The 16,142-nt window shown below is 32.2% G+C and overlaps 1 protein-coding gene across 1 annotated transcript; it reads left to right on the top strand.

Annotated features, from left to right (window-relative positions):
• The first annotated feature begins 3,692 nt into the window (after positions 1–3,692).
• Positions 3,693–15,431, top strand: LOC139490477 (titin homolog). The gene is made up of 4 exons (XM_071277255.1): positions 3,693–3,848; positions 6,595–6,656; positions 11,625–11,694; positions 12,956–15,431. Exons 1-4 carry the CDS (start codon positions 3,823–3,825, stop codon positions 15,429–15,431), a joined length of 2,634 nt encoding a protein of 877 aa, XP_071133356.1. The 5' UTR covers positions 3,693–3,822.
• The last annotated feature ends 711 nt before the right edge of the window (positions 15,432–16,142 follow it).

Raw genomic sequence — 16,142 nt, 5'->3', positions numbered from 1 at the left:
AATGCCTATCTATCATCTCTTTTGGGGCATATATTTAAAATTCATTGGAAGTGAACAAAAAAAAAAAAAAAATCGAAAACAATGTAATTATCCGTCCTTGAGTATCCGTCAAACAGCCCTTACCAAAAAATGTTGTATTAAATTGCAATGAATTATGGATCTTACAAAACTGGAACATAAGACGAAGTAAGCATGCTGGCGAGCGTGAGCTCAGACTTTTTTTTATTCTGTAATTCTGTAATAATAAATAAGTGACTGGTGAAAAATAATATTATTGCAATTCTTGAACCAATGCATACAAACACCATAAACTAAATCTTCTGTGCACGATTTTATCATTTTTTTCGCATATATTTCGTATAATCGTCAATTTTTTTTTCAATCGGTCAGTGTTGTGAAAATATAGCAGGTAATTAAAGTTCGTGTTTTGAAGCCGAAGTTTAACGATTGTCACCTGTTTGTCAACAATCCACCAAAAAACATGGATATTGAGCCCGTGTTTAACATGTACAATCCGATAATAGTTTATTTTAAGGACATCCATGCGTATTGCGATCACCGGATTTTTACGAGATGGGTCACACGGAGGTCACTTTGCATACTGAAAATATGTCGGGGAATTGCTTCCTGGAAGGAAACAATTAGAATAATGTATTTTTTTTCTTAATATGAACAAATCAAAGAATTTTCTTCAGCAAAAAGTATATGTACATAAGTTTTATAATGAAAACCATCCATTGAGTTATAAAAAACATATGCATTATTTTTTTTTTTATTTGAGGTTTCTTATGACTTTAATTACCGTTAGTTGTTCATTTATAAATTTTGAAAAATCTAAAGAAACTGAGATTTCAACTCGGACAAAGTTGACCATCGTCTCTTTGTCATATTTCTGATTTGTTGTTTTTAATTTCTTTTCCACTATTGCAGCGTTTTTGTCAATGATCATATTGGTATGATCTCTGACACGAACTGTTTTATTATGGTGTAATGTTTGTGTAATTTCTCACACAATGCAGGAGAAGGATGTTTGGTTGACTTTATCTGTAATAGTGGACGAAATGATACATCAAGATTTGTTAACTCCTGATGCAAGATCATGATTTTTGAGCAAAATACTGATGGTTATGGATGTACTGAAATTGCAATGCTTACGTACATCAATTGACCAATTCCGATTACGACCATTTCAATATTTGAAATTCACTCGTTTTACCTTATTCTTAATTTTTAAATATAAGAAAATTGTACATTTTAGCACCCCATTTTTCAGTCTTTTTTTCTTTACATTTTTTGCACATTTTTTCTTCGTTTTTTTGGGGGGGGGGGGGGTATTTTCTTTTCTGTTAATCGCCTCGTTTATTTGGGTAATTTCTAAGAAAGATCAGATATTCAAGCGTCAAGCGGGATATGTTAAAAGCGAAGAAGTATCTACAATGAGAAGCTGTTTAATTGTTTTTTTATGTGTAGTATCTTTTAAAATTTGGTAAGATTAATATGATACAACCAACTAACAAAGATGGGGTTATCAACTTACATTTTTAATTTTCATATGCTTTTACAGAAATATGAGACATATTTCAGTCGTTTTACCATACTCTTATTTTTTATGTAAAAAAATGCACATTTAAGCAACCCATTAATCAGCTTTTTTAGACATCATTGATTTTGAGTATTCATCTTAAAAAATGTATGAAAAAAAAATATGTTAAGGAATAAAGATGAATATGTTCCTTTGGATAGAATTTGATTGAGGTGATAAGTGAAGTTCTTCATTGCAAATTTTAACAAAAACACTATCAATATTTGTAATTTTATATCAAATTACCTTAAAAAAAATATTTAAGATTTTTTTATATACTTAAGTATGGTTTTGGCTATACTCAAATATTTAAGAATATTCTTAAATTTGAGTAAGAAAATATCTGAGAATTTTTTTATGGCGGTGCATTTTGCTGAGAATAAAAAAATTGAGAAAATTCTCAGGCTGAGTAAAAAAACTTTACTCAAATAGTTTGATGGCGCCAGGGCCTGGTTAAAGGTTGTATACTTTAGACGTCAATGAGGGGTGACACGGGGTTTTCATTTCTATAACCCTTATATTTTAAATATTCATCATTTGCTTGCGAGGGACGATTTTTTCATTTTTAATTGATTTTTTTTCAATACTTTAGATGGGGGGATCTAAAAATGTTGGTGAACTACCCACCTCTCCCCCATTGACAATAAAACAAAAAAAATTGGCACAAAAAACATCACTTTTTTTTCGTCTCGATGCGCTCAGCTCAATTGTTGATCGAGACTCTATTCGTGAGTTTAAACATCTTGACTCCCAATCCTGAGATAAATAAATATATAATATATACTGATATTTATTTTAAACTAAGCTAATTTACGAACTTGTTTCTGAAGAATATAAATGAAAAATGTGCTGTAGGTGTCACGGGGTTCATGTTCTCTAGCCCTTTCTAACATTCTAGGGGAGGCTCATTTTAGTATTACAATATTTCACAACTTGCTCGATCGATCGCTATGCCAGCCGTGTCTGTAGCTAGTTTTATATAAAATGAACATAATTTATGGATAACTGGTAAATCTGAATCAGTGCAGGGAATTCGTTACCACAAATAAATAAAACCTTTACCAATTGATTCTTTCATAAATATAAGATATTATAATGTTTTGGGCAGAACACGTGGGTAACCTGTAGATTTCTTGATACTAACGGGATATCTCATTCTTAATTTTACGGTGATGTTGTTTAGAAAGTCCTTGGATTTAGACATATTTGTAAACTAAATGATCCTCTGAATAATCTTAACCTTAAATATAAAAAAAGAAGATGTGGTATGATTGCCAACGAGACTATCCACACGAGACGAAAATGACACAGAAATTAGCAACTATAGGTCACCGTACGACCTTCAACAATGAGCAAAACCCATACCTCATAGCTATAAAAGGCCCCGAAATGACAATGTAAAACAATTTAAACGAGAAACTAACGGCCTTATTTATGTAAAAAAATCCTAGTTATCAATTTAACACAGTAGTTAAATCTTTAAAGACACAACATAGAAAACTAAAGAGTAAGCAACACGAACCCCTCCAATTTCTTATTTACAGTACTTTTTATTCAAAACTTATACAGTTCTAATCAATAACTTAAGGGGTATAAGTTTTAAATCAAACCAAAGCACTGTGGACCTAAAAGAAATCAAATCAAAACAAAATAATTTTGTGTATTTGTAAAATTTCGGAATCATTAAAAATTGTAATACCACGGCATCAATTTGGTTTTTGTGGAATTCGGGCTGCTCCTTGGAATTATTTGTAAGGTTTGCTAACTTTTGTTTTTATTTTTAATATATATTTATTTTTGTTCATGGTATTGTCTGTTATAATCGACTTATGATTTTCGAGTGTAAATTTTCATTGGCGGATAAAAAAAAAAAGGGGGGAGTCTAGGGGATGAATTCCCTCTTTTATGAATGTCTAAATCCGCGCCTGATTTGAGTATCTTCTGCATATAACCGATAGGTGAATTTTCCGCAGATGAAATCTTTTGCAGTACTACAAAAAAAATATATATAACAATACTAACTTGACACACGTAAAACCTAATGCGTGCGTTGCAATTAAAAGATTTTCAGCGCATGCATTGTAAAGGTCGCGGTAGCGTAACGTCATGATCGAAGAAACGTTGTCAAAGTGACGGCACCTCCTATTCCTCACTACACAGTTTCATCTGTCGCAGTAAGCAGTGATTATAAAAGAAGAAAACATATATTGAATTATTTCAATCAGTGTATACTAAAAATTATGAAAGAAAGAATGAAGAAAGATCGGTAAGCATATTTAACATTAGTATTAAAGAGTTAAATCCAAAAGAGGATAATATTTTTCCACCTAAAATGCAGTATGAAAATCAAACGGTTTATAACAACCAAGATATTGTAAATACTCTTAATGTTCATTTTTCATCCGTAGCTGAAAAACTTATTGGAAATAATACTTCAGATATGGATTTTTCTATGCTACAAAATTTTACTAGTGAAAAATTAAAGAAAACTGAAAATTTTCATTTAAAACTCATTTCCATTGGAGAGGTGTGTTCTCAACTAAAACATCTTAATATTAATAAATCCGCAGGTTTAGATGGAATAGGTCCCAAATTTTTAAAGTTAAGTGCAGAAATAATATCCCCATCATTAACTTTTTTAATAAACAAAAGTATAACTTCAAATCGTTTTCCGCAAAAATTAAAACTTGCAAGAGTAACTGCTATACATAAAGGAGGACCAAGAGATATTCCCTCAAATTATCGTCCAATTTCTATTTTGAATACCATATCTAAAATTTTCGAAAGACATGTATGTACACAGTTATATGAATTCCTTAACAATAAAAAATTGTTACATATCGCCCAGTCAGGTTTCAGACAAGGTCATTCCTGCCAAACAGCGCTAACTAAACTAATTGACGAATGGTTAAAATATTTAGATAATGGAGAAATAGTTGGTACAGTGTTTTTAGATTTCAGTAAGGCTTTTGACCTTATTAACCATGCCATACTTCTAGAAAAGTTAAAATTTTATCATATCGGAAAACATATAATAGATTGGATAAAATCATATTTGTCTGACAGACAACAAGAAGTCCAATACGCTAACATTAAATCTGATAAATCGTTTGTAAAGTATGGAGTGCCTCAAGGTTCTATTTTAGGTCCGCTGTTATTTTTAATATATATAAATGATTTACCACTTCATGTTAAACAATCCAATATGGATTTATATGCTGATGATTCAACATTGCATTTTCATGATAAAAACATTGAAAAAATAAACAGCATATTGCAAAATGATTTAAATGCTATACAATCTTGGTGTAACAATAACAGTATGAAAATCAATGCACAAAAAACTAAGTGTATGAAATTGGGTTCAAAACAAAAACTTAAACAACTATCAGAATTATGTTTTACCGTCAACGAAACATGTATTGAGAATGTCCATTCTTTCAAATTACTTGGAATAGACATTGATGAAAATTTAAGCTGGGAAGATCATGTTGATCGTATATGTAAAATTATCTCATCTAAAGTATCACTTTTATATAAAATTAAAGTATATTTGCCAATACACACAAGGCAACTATTTTATAATGCATATATTCTACCATATATAGACTATTGTAGTTCAGTTTGGGGAAATTTATTACAAAAAGATTCAGATAGAATCATAAAACTTCAAAAAAGAGTAGCAAGAATTATACTGGAATGCGATATTTCTATTCCATCTAATTTCATGTTTTCTTCTTTAAAATGGCTATCTTTTACCAAAAGAATAAAATACCAACAATCAATTCTAATGTATAAAATTGTAAATGGGCTAACACCTGATTACTTAGCAATACTAAATATTGATGATGTGCAACGCCACAACTTACGATCTGTCTCTAATAATGATCTTTTTGTTCCAAGACCAAATACAAATTTTTATAAAAAATCTTTTCATTATTCTGCAACCAAAGTATGGAATAATTTACCACTCGAAATAAAGAAATGTCCTAATGTGGAATTATTCAAGAAACATAGTTATAATCATTTTCTTGAAAATTATATGCAAGTCAACTAATTTGTTTTCCTCTAACAAAACTATATCAAATATTGTCATTTATTACCCTTTGTATATTTCAATGATTGAATTGTGTATATACTAGTAATATATATTGTAAATTAATGTATGAATGTATGAATGTTAACTGTATGCATGTATTTTGTTTGAGGGCCTCAATGAAAATTAGACTATTTCTAATTGAGTTACCCTCTTTAAATAAAGAATTTATTATTATTATTATTATTATTATTATTAGTTTATGTAAATATTCATAATGTATCATATGTAAAGAAATATATAATTATACTTAATGTTCGAAATGTTTCATGTTTGACCGCGTTTCTTTATTACCATTACAATTTGTGTAAAAAGAATCATAATGCAGCCTGACAAGGATAGCTGATTTAAAAACATCTAATTTCTTTGACCATGAAATAAATTATAGCCACATAAGGATTCCAAATTAAAAAAAAAACCATAACAACAACAAAAAACAGCACTTTAAACTTTCACCACAACTTATAAGCAAAGTGACAAATTTAGATAGCAAGATGATATAATAAGAATAGTACAAAACAACTGCCACTACTATTGGGTCTACATATATGATGAGACATTTTTTTTTAAAGATTTGACGGGAAAAAAAAAAAATAAATTGTCGGTTATTTAAAACTGTATTCAAAGAAAACAATTTATTGACTTAATAATAAAACAGTAATTTATTCAAAACATAATAAATATAATGGCCTTTAAGCAAAATAGTCTTATAAAAAAATCGTAAAATATTGGTCCACGAGGAAGGTTATCTCCATAATTGTCTAGCAAACAGTCTCTTTTGACCCCAAATTAAAACATGGCATAATACCCCCGCCAAACAAAATATCCTCCTTTTATACGGTCTTATTCAAATAGTGGTTCCTTACTTTTTTTAGCTGAGCAAATATGAAAAAAACTTATTTTTTGTCTCTTGTAGTGATAGAGTCGAAAATATGGCACCTACAAAGCAGGCTGTGCACAAGAAGACAACAGACAGACGTAAGTTTAAGGAGCCACTTATTCTTTCTTCGATTTGTTAGATCACCCGGGGAACCATTAATTTTTATTGAATACTGTCTTGGTTCGTTTGAGAAAATAAATAGGGAAAGCTTGATTAGAATGGAATTCCGATGCTTTTTTTTATGTATTTTGATTTCGGAGTAGTTTAAATCTGAGTTTCCCAATAACGTTAACAAATTTTACATTTCATAGCAACTGTTTATCTGGGGAATGGTACTTTTCGAGACTTTGATAAATAGACTTCGAAATCAGGTAATGTATGATCGACGGAGCGGCTTTACAAGACGTCCGGTGTAGTTCAGATTCTGCTCCATGCATTTCAGTATTCAGTTACTATTCAAAATATAATCAATTTGGTTTGAACAGTGGCCTACTTCTCCACCACCACCCCCCCTTTTTTTCCCCCAAAAAAAGTTTGTATTTGAAAAAATTTAAGGATCATAATCACATGTTTCTGCTCCGAAGTGACATGCAAATATTGATCAATATATTATCTCACTTTCTCACTTCAATCAGGAATATCTTCAATCAGGAATATTACTAAACAATAAAGGTGCACAATAAAACGAAAGCATGTTTCGTACATATAAATTATAAATATCGTCTTCGAATTATTTTAACATGTCTAGCTCCGTGCTGTTATAAGACTTAGCGTTATCTTCATCAATATGATTTGAAATACTCATAAACATATCATATATTAACGTTGATGTGTAAAATCGATACCGAAATAAAGCGGCAAGTATGCAATCATAGAACAGCATGATTTCATCCCCAATCCTATAACCTGTAGTGGCGGATCCAAAACGGAGGGAAAGGGGAGAGGGGCTGGAAAAGAGGGGCGAAAGATACCAGAGGGACAGTCAAACTCGTAGATCGACTGACAACACTATTGCTAAAAAAGAAAAAAGACACAGACAAATAATAACACACAACAAAAATGGTTAATAAAATTAAGAATGGAAATGGGGAATGTGTCAAAGAGACAACAACCCGACCAAATAAAAAACAACAGCAGAAGGTCACCAACAGGTCTTCAATGTAGCGAGAAATTCCCGCATCCGGAGGCGTCCTTCAGCTGGCCCCATAACAAATATATACTATTCCAGTGATAATGAACGCCATACTAATTTCCAAATTGTACACAAGAAACTAAAATTAAAATAATACAAGACTAACAAAGGCCAGAGGCTCCTGACTTGGTACAGGCGCAAAAATGCGGCGGGGTTAAACATGTTTGTGAGACCTCAACCCTCCCCCTATACCTCTAACCAATGTAGAAAAGTAAACGCATAACAATACGCACATTAAAATTCAGTTTAAGAGAAGTCCGAGTCTGATGTCAGAAGATGTAACCAAAGAAAATAAACAAAATGACAATAATACATAAATAACAACAGACTACTAGCAGTTAACTGACATGCCAGCTCCAGACTTCAATTAAACTGACTGAAAGATTATGATTTCATCATATGAACATCAGGCACAATCCTTCCCGTTAGGGGTTTAGTATCATACCATCATAACATATATGAGAAGAACATAACCCGTGTCATGCCAACAACTGTTTTTAGAATAAATGTGTTTAGTTCCGATGCAAAGACCTTATCAGTGACTCAATATTAACGCCAAAATATGCAATCTTTAATGATTTGACAACAGTATCGTAATTATATCCCTTCTTAATAAGTCTATTCAAAGGTTTTGTAAGTTTCTGAGGTGAATACTGACACCTTTGTGCTTTATAAAGAATATTTCCATAAAAAATCGGATGTGAAATACCTGAACGTATTAGAAGTCTGCATGTTGAGCTATATTTACGAATGATGTCTTTATACCGATGATAAAATTTAGTAAATGTTTTGACTAGTTTGTGATATCGAAAACCCTGGTGTAATAATTTTTCAGTAATACATAAATTTCTCTCGTTAAAATCTAAAACATTGTTACATACACGAGCGAATCGTACAAGTTGAGATATATAAACACCGTAAGATAGTGACAAGGGAACGTCACCATCTAAAAACGGATAATTAACGATAGGAAATGAAAAATCATCCCTTTTATCATAAATTTTAGTATTCAGCTTTCCATTAGTGATATAGATATCAAGATCGAGAAAAGGGCAGTGGTCATTGTTAGTATTAGCTTTATTTAAAGTAAGTTCAACAGGATAAATTTCATTAATATACATACTGAAGTCGTCATTATTGAGAGCCAAAACATCATCCAAATATCTAAAAGTATTATTAAATTTGTTTATCAGATGTTGTTTCGATGGGTCTTTGCTTATTTTTGTCATAAATTGTAACTCATAACAATACAAAAACAGGTCCGCAATAAGTGGTGCACAGTTAGTCCCCATTGGAATTCCGATTCTGACGATATACGGAATCCCCAAAGCGAACAAAAATGTTATCTAGTAAAAATTCAAGGGCATATATAGTATCAAAGCATGTCCAATTAACATAGTTTTTTTGTTTATTGCTACTAAAAAATGACCTAAAAGAGTTTGAACATATATATTCACATTCTGATTTTTTGAATGCCCATTTAATTAGGTGTGTGAATTTTTTCTTAATGAGAATGTGAGGCAATGTGGTATACAGGGTAGAAAAATCAAAACTTTGAACAGATTCAAAATCACCAATATAAGCATGCAATTTATCAAGTACTTCCAACGAGTTCTTGACACTCCAAAAGTAATTTATTCCACTATTTTCGAAGGCCTTATTTGAACAATTTATTATCAGGTTTTTAATTGTACCAAGTGTGCTGGTAAGAAGAATAGACAATTTAGTAGTTGAACAATGGCTTGAAGACGAAATAAATCTATATTTGTAAGGGGTTTTGTGTAGCTTCGGAAGCCAATACATAGTTGGGACTTTCATTGTATTTGGGTCTGCTTGTAAAGCGGTGGCTAAAAGTTTATGTTTGTTACAGATTTCGTTTTCTGAAAATGGAGTCAGTTGGAATGTTGATGAATTGGTGATTTCCTTTTAAATGTCTTTTAATCCAGATAAAACAGAAATCATGTTATTTTCTAATATTAAAACCCCAGAAATGAACTTTATATTCAATGATAAAAATATACCTATTACAAATATTGATAAACATTTAGGGGTTACATTTAGAAAAATTAAAAAAAACTCTATTTAGTTTTTATAAGACCTTTATTTGAGTATGCAAGTGAGGTTTGGAATAATATTGGGCCCGGTAGGTTATGTCAATAAACTGGAGCAATTACAGCTCCAAGCTGCTAGGATAGTTACGGGGTTACCTATATTCACAAGCTTAATGGTAATTTATGAAGAACTTGGATGGGAAACATTAGCTGAAAGAAGAGAGAGAAGAAAAATTCAAATGTTTTATAATATTCAAAATAATAATGTTCCAGAATATTTGTCAAATCTAATTCCCCCAAAAATACAAAGTGTGACGGTCTATCCTCTACGCAATGGAAATGACATCATTATTCCATTCTGCAGACTAGCAGTACCTAATGATTCTTTTATTCCATCAACCATACATCTTTGGAATAATCTTGATGATTCAACTCGTGATGTAGAATCAATTAATAAATTTAAAACTAAACTAAAAAAACCGTTATCCTCAGAGTAATATATTTGTACCGAAGCAATATGAATTTGGAAATCGAAAATTGAATATAATTCTCACCCAACTTCGATGTTTTGCATCATCCTTAAACTATGATCTATATAGGGTCAATATTATTTCTGACCTTTCTTGCCGCTTTGTTGTAATCGTGAAGATTCCTATCATTTCTTTTTTAAATCTATATTATATTCAGACATACAAAATAAAATGTTTGAAAGTCTGCGCTGGCTTCCAAATGATCGTAAAATTAACATAGAACTACTAACCTGGGGTAGTTGTCTTCTTTCTCTAGAGCAAAACCCAACCATTTTCAAAAATGTCTTCGAGTTTATTAAAAGTTGGGAAATATTTCAAATTGTCTAGATAGCAAACCATGATCACACACACATCATCATCTTTGTAAAATTATTCCCCCTTTTTTTGTCCTTTTTATTTTTCGTTTTTTTTTATTTTTTTTAATTTTTTTTTTGTGTTTCTGTTTTCTAAATATTCATTTATTTATTTATTATTTTTTTAATTTTTTTTTTCTTCTGTATTATTATTATTTTCTTTTTTCTTCAATTTTCCGTCTTTTGATCCATATTTATATCGTATCAATTTGGATTTATATAATCCGTATGCAAGCGCTGCTGGAATGTTGCTGCATGGAAATGGAAAGTTCACAATTGTGAATCTGATATCATCTCTTTTGGAACCCCCTGTTGTTTGACGACCAATGCCTTTGAATAGTGACATTTGGTTGGACTCCACTTTCATAAATCGATAAATCCGCTCCTGACCTACTTGCATTCAGTAACATTAAGCACTTTGGGAAATGCTGTTTTATGGCACAGTGTTTTACTTCATGGAATCTGTTTTCAACAATATACCTCAATTCAAATGCATTGATCGTATAAAAAAAGGATGGTTCCAACCCCCGGAACCACCGACCCCTCATTTCGATCTACCACTGGTATGCCTGTCATATGTCTACCTATAGCCATAGATAATGCTCAGTTATCATACTTCATATTGTCTCCTTTCGGTAAAGTGTTGATGGCAGTTGTGTATATTTATTTGTGAACAACTTTTTTTTAACTCGGAGCTCGACATTGTACAGAATTTTTTTTAACCGGTATATTGAATTCAATTTGTCTTTTCTTTCTTCTTTTTATTTGTATTGGCGTTTGTCATCATCCAATTAACATATATTCCCAACTCATTTATACAAATTGCAAAATTGAACAAAATTAAATGGGGTCAATAGATCAGACTGATTGTAATAGGTGGATTGTCTAAATAAATGTGAATCACATCATAAACTATTACAAAGCTTTGTTTATTTTGTAGTCGGACCAAGAAGCCAGAAATTCGAGATAGAGTATGATACAGTGGAATACGTAGACAGGACAGGGAACGAGTAAGTCTTGTTTACCTTTATACAAATATGGAATATAAGACAATATCAAAGGAGTAGGTCCGGTAAGGGCCGATTTTGGCCTCAAATTTTGGGTTCATATAACGAAAGATTTTGGACACTTTTTAAACACTTAAGTGTCTATTTCAATTGATTCAATTAGTTTATATGTGAAATATTTTAACTGATTTAGTCATTAAAAACGCTCCGATTCCAGCTTAAGTATGAAAAATTTATCAAATATGCCAAAAATCGTCACATTTCAGATAGTTTTTGTCAAAAATGAAAGAGGCCGCATCCGTGTTCATCCTCAACCTTTATATATGTTATGTATTATCATCAAATACAACTTACATTTCAGTATTATGAATGAACACGTATGCGGCCACTTTCATTTAAGACCGAAACCGTCGAAAATTTATCTAAAACGCCAAAATTGTAAAGATTTCAGTAATTTAGCATGACTTAACGATGCCAGTACCCTATATATGTGCATTGTATTGTCAAAAGCAGCCCATATTTATGTAGCAGAAACATTCTACTCTCCAGTAAATAGCTAAAAGATTCCATTTTCACAAATTTGTAAAACTGCTATATTTTTGGGCCAAAAAGGGGTCTTACTGAACCTTCTCCTTTAATGTTCTTTGTAAAAAAAAGTCCCAAAATCATAAAGTACAGCAAATTATACAGGATTACCACATCCTCACGACAATGGTATATTTTCGACAAAAAAAACTCTCCCAAACCGGATATAAAACTTCAAACTAAATGAAATTTACAAAAACTTAAGGTAGAGACACGGATACATACTTTCAACACGAAACAGACAAAAAATCAGACAAACGAACACAATGCCATCGAGTTCATAATGGTAAAATGTCCAATATCTTAACAGTAGTATGAGAAATAAGAGAAATGCATGATAATAATGGTATACTACATTGTAATTCGACTGGAAGTCATTGTGTTACACAGGGCAACATATTAGGTTTAATAATATCCTCTAAAAAAATAAATAATAGTTTTGCATTCGTATTCGTATTGTCACCACTTCAGAATCATAAACTAGGAATGACCATACTTTATGTTTTAATGGGTTAGTAAATGTAGCCACTACTTGCTGATGTTGTGATAAGAGTCCAGTTCTATACAACTTCTTTATGTGAAAAAAATGACAATGTACTAGTATCATGTTTTAGAAGCGCGATTTTATGTAGCGAATCGCTATAAATTACACTAAGAGCAAAATAAAACACTGTTTCAGATTGCTTGCCAACTGGAAGTGCTTAGTTCAAGAAAAAGAGGAAGCAATCCAAACAACCTCCAACAAACTACAGAATATGCAACCAAGCAAACTGTCCGAGAATAGGCTCAGGCAAGAAATAGAGCAATGGATCGATTTTATAGAGGCTGACAGACATGTTATGAAACGATGTATGCAAAATCTACAAATCTCCATGAAAGATAGGCTTGATTACTTAAGGAAACAGAAACAGTTTTTTCTTGATAAACAGAAAACCCTGAAAAATGTTTACAAAACAACTGAAAAGAGCAACCGCTCAAGAATTCCAAATCCTTTTCCACAATTCATTCTTGACGTAAAGCACGAACATTACCAACTGTTCAACGAGGAACTTCTGATTTCACCAAATGGTAGCACAAACAAGTATATAGGACAAATGATCGAAGCCAACACTGTCATTATTGATGACACCAAACTATATTTTGGGAGAACTGGTAGAACAAATGTTATTACACCAATTCATGAAAATATACTAGAATCAGACAAGTGCATTACCGGCGAGTGTGTTGACTCTTGCTGCACATTGCGCAGGTCCGAATCGGAACTTAGTTTTCTGAATCATGAATTTGAAGTTGAGTATAATATGTTTGAACTATCTTTAGAAAGCAAGGAGACTGAAAATTGTGCTAGAAAGGAGGAGACACAAAGGAACGAGCTCCAAATTCATGTAAAGAAATCGATAATTCCTGTCGCAGTAAAACTGACACAATTGCTAGCTAACAAGCAAATGAAATACGAGGAAAAGTCGCCGTCTACTCCAGTAAAACCACCACTACTCCTACCAAACAAGAATATAAAATACGTGGAAGACTCGTACTCAGAGACTTTAAAGCTCCAACCATTGTTACCAAACACGAAGATAATATACGCGAAAGAACCCTCTGACACTACTCTTAAACTTCCACCATTGTTACCTTATAAAGAGCAAACATGCATGCAAGAACACCTCTATCCTAATCGCCATGATACTCCAAAACTGCTTCCACCATTACAGAACTTGCCACAAAACATCAAAAAGACATTAATTGTAAACAAGATCAGGGATGGAAGCAAAGATAAAAGTAAAGGTATGCCAACAGAATCAATGTCTAAACCAGCACCACAGCAACCAGCTGAGAAAAAAGCTCCCAATAAAGTTTTAGATATGACCACAGAATTAGTCTCTAAAACGGTAAGATGGAAAACTAAGTATCAAACTTTTAAGCTACAAAAGGCATCTCGTAAAAATGACTATGCAAGTGATAGAAAGTACCGATTTTCTAGGCTGCACATTTCATCTGGTAATAAATGCTATATCCCTAAAAGCAAAAGTGATAAAGTAAGAAAAATGGGTTATGAAAGATACTGCACCAAACGAACGCAAAACAAGTATGAAGGAAAGCAAACAGACAAAGAAAAAACAAACAGATACCCAGAAACAACTCAAATTCATACATTGCCACAAGATATAAAAGAGACATATATTGAAAATAAGGTCAGGAATGAAAAGGAAGAGAAAAGTAAAGTTATTCCAACGCAATCAACGTCTATATCCAATCCACAGAAAATTGCCGAGACAACAGAAAACGGTGGAACTTTTGATGTGAACTCCGAATTAGCTTCAAAAAGGGAAGATTGGGAAAATAAGTTTCCAACTTTCAGGCTGCAAAAGGCATCTGGAAAAGATTGCTTCATCTCTGAGAGAAAGTACCGATTTTCCAGGCTAAATAAATCATCTGGTAAAAAATGCTATATACCTAAAAGCAAAAGTGACAAAGTAAGCAAAATCGTTACTGAAAAATACTGTACCACATCAACACAAAAAAGTAATGTCAAAAAGCAAACAGAAATAGAAAAACCAGACAGCTACGCAGCACCAGATCAAAGTCGTACTTGGCCACAAAATTTTAGAGAGACATTAATCGTAAAAGAGATAAGGAATGTAAAGAAAGATAACAGTGAAGTTGTGAAATCAATGCCTTTATCAGCTCCACAGCAGGCCGATAAAACAACAGCATCCAATAAGATGTCTCAATCAGCACCAGAGCAGACTGATGATACGACAGCTTTCAATAAGATGTCTCAATCAGCACAAGAACAGACTGATGAGACAACAGCTATCAATGAAATGTCTAAATCAACACAACAGCAGGCTGATGACACAACACCTTCAAATAAATTTTCTAAATCAACACAACAGAAAACTGATGAGACAACAGCTATCAATGAAATGTCTAAATCAACACAACAGCAGGCTGATGACACAACACCTTCAAATAAATTTTCTAAATCAACACAACAGAAAACTGATGAGACAACAGCTATCAATGAAATGTCTAAATCAACACAACAGCAGGCTGATGACACAACACCTTCAAATAAATTTTCTAAATCAACACAACAGAAAACTGATGAGACAACAGCTATCAATGAAATGTCTAAATCAACACAACAGTAGGCTGATGACACAACACCTTCAAATAAATTTTCTAAATCAACACAACAGAAAACTGATGAGACAACAGCTCTCAATAAAATGTCTAAATCAACAGAACAGCAGACTGATGATTCAACAGCATTAAAGACAGTGTCTCAATCAACTCAAAAGCAAACTGATGAGAGAATGGATTCCAATAAAATGCCTAAATCAGCACAACAGCAGCTTTTTGAGACAACAGATTCAATTAAAATTTTAAATTCCACAAGAAAACCAAATAGGAATGTCAGAAAGCAAACCTTAAGAGAAAAATCTGCCAGCTACTTAGAACCAGACCAAACTCATTATATGCTGGATATTGCAGTGGATGATAAATATCCCACTGAAGATATCTTTCTCATGCTGGATGATAACGAACTAAAAGGGTTTTATCATGTGCAAGAAAAAGATCTGTTTCCTGTCATCGAAAATGTGAGTGACATCGAAAGGATAGAATTGTTCAAGAAACTGCACGACCAGCATATTGCAGTCATTCAAAGTAATACAGTAGATAACAATCAGAGCTCGAGCTCAGGTAGTACACTAGATGATTATCAAGATGCAGGACAAAATGGTGGTACATTGAAAGCAACAATGAAATCATTTGTTAAAAAACTTATTCCAGATTGCATAACGAACGGTAACCAATGTTATCCAACAAAAACTCTTTCTTCAAATTGGCAAATGATAAAA

This window comes from Mytilus edulis, chromosome 1 (genome assembly GCF_963676685.1).
Source record: "Mytilus edulis chromosome 1, xbMytEdul2.2, whole genome shotgun sequence".
Lineage (NCBI taxonomy): Eukaryota > Metazoa > Mollusca > Bivalvia > Mytilida > Mytilidae > Mytilus > Mytilus edulis.
This window is presented reverse-complemented; position numbering and strand designations above follow the sequence as displayed.

Coding starts and splice junctions, on each gene's coding strand:
- LOC139490477 (XM_071277255.1), top strand. CDS start 3,823: ATGAAAGAAAGAATGAAGAAAGATCG. Junction 6,657..11,624: donor CAAGAAGACAACAGACAGAC/GTAAGTTTAAGG, acceptor TTTATTTTGTAG/TCGGACCAAGAAGCCAGAAA. Junction 11,695..12,955: donor GTAGACAGGACAGGGAACGA/GTAAGTCTTGTT, acceptor ACACTGTTTCAG/ATTGCTTGCCAACTGGAAGT.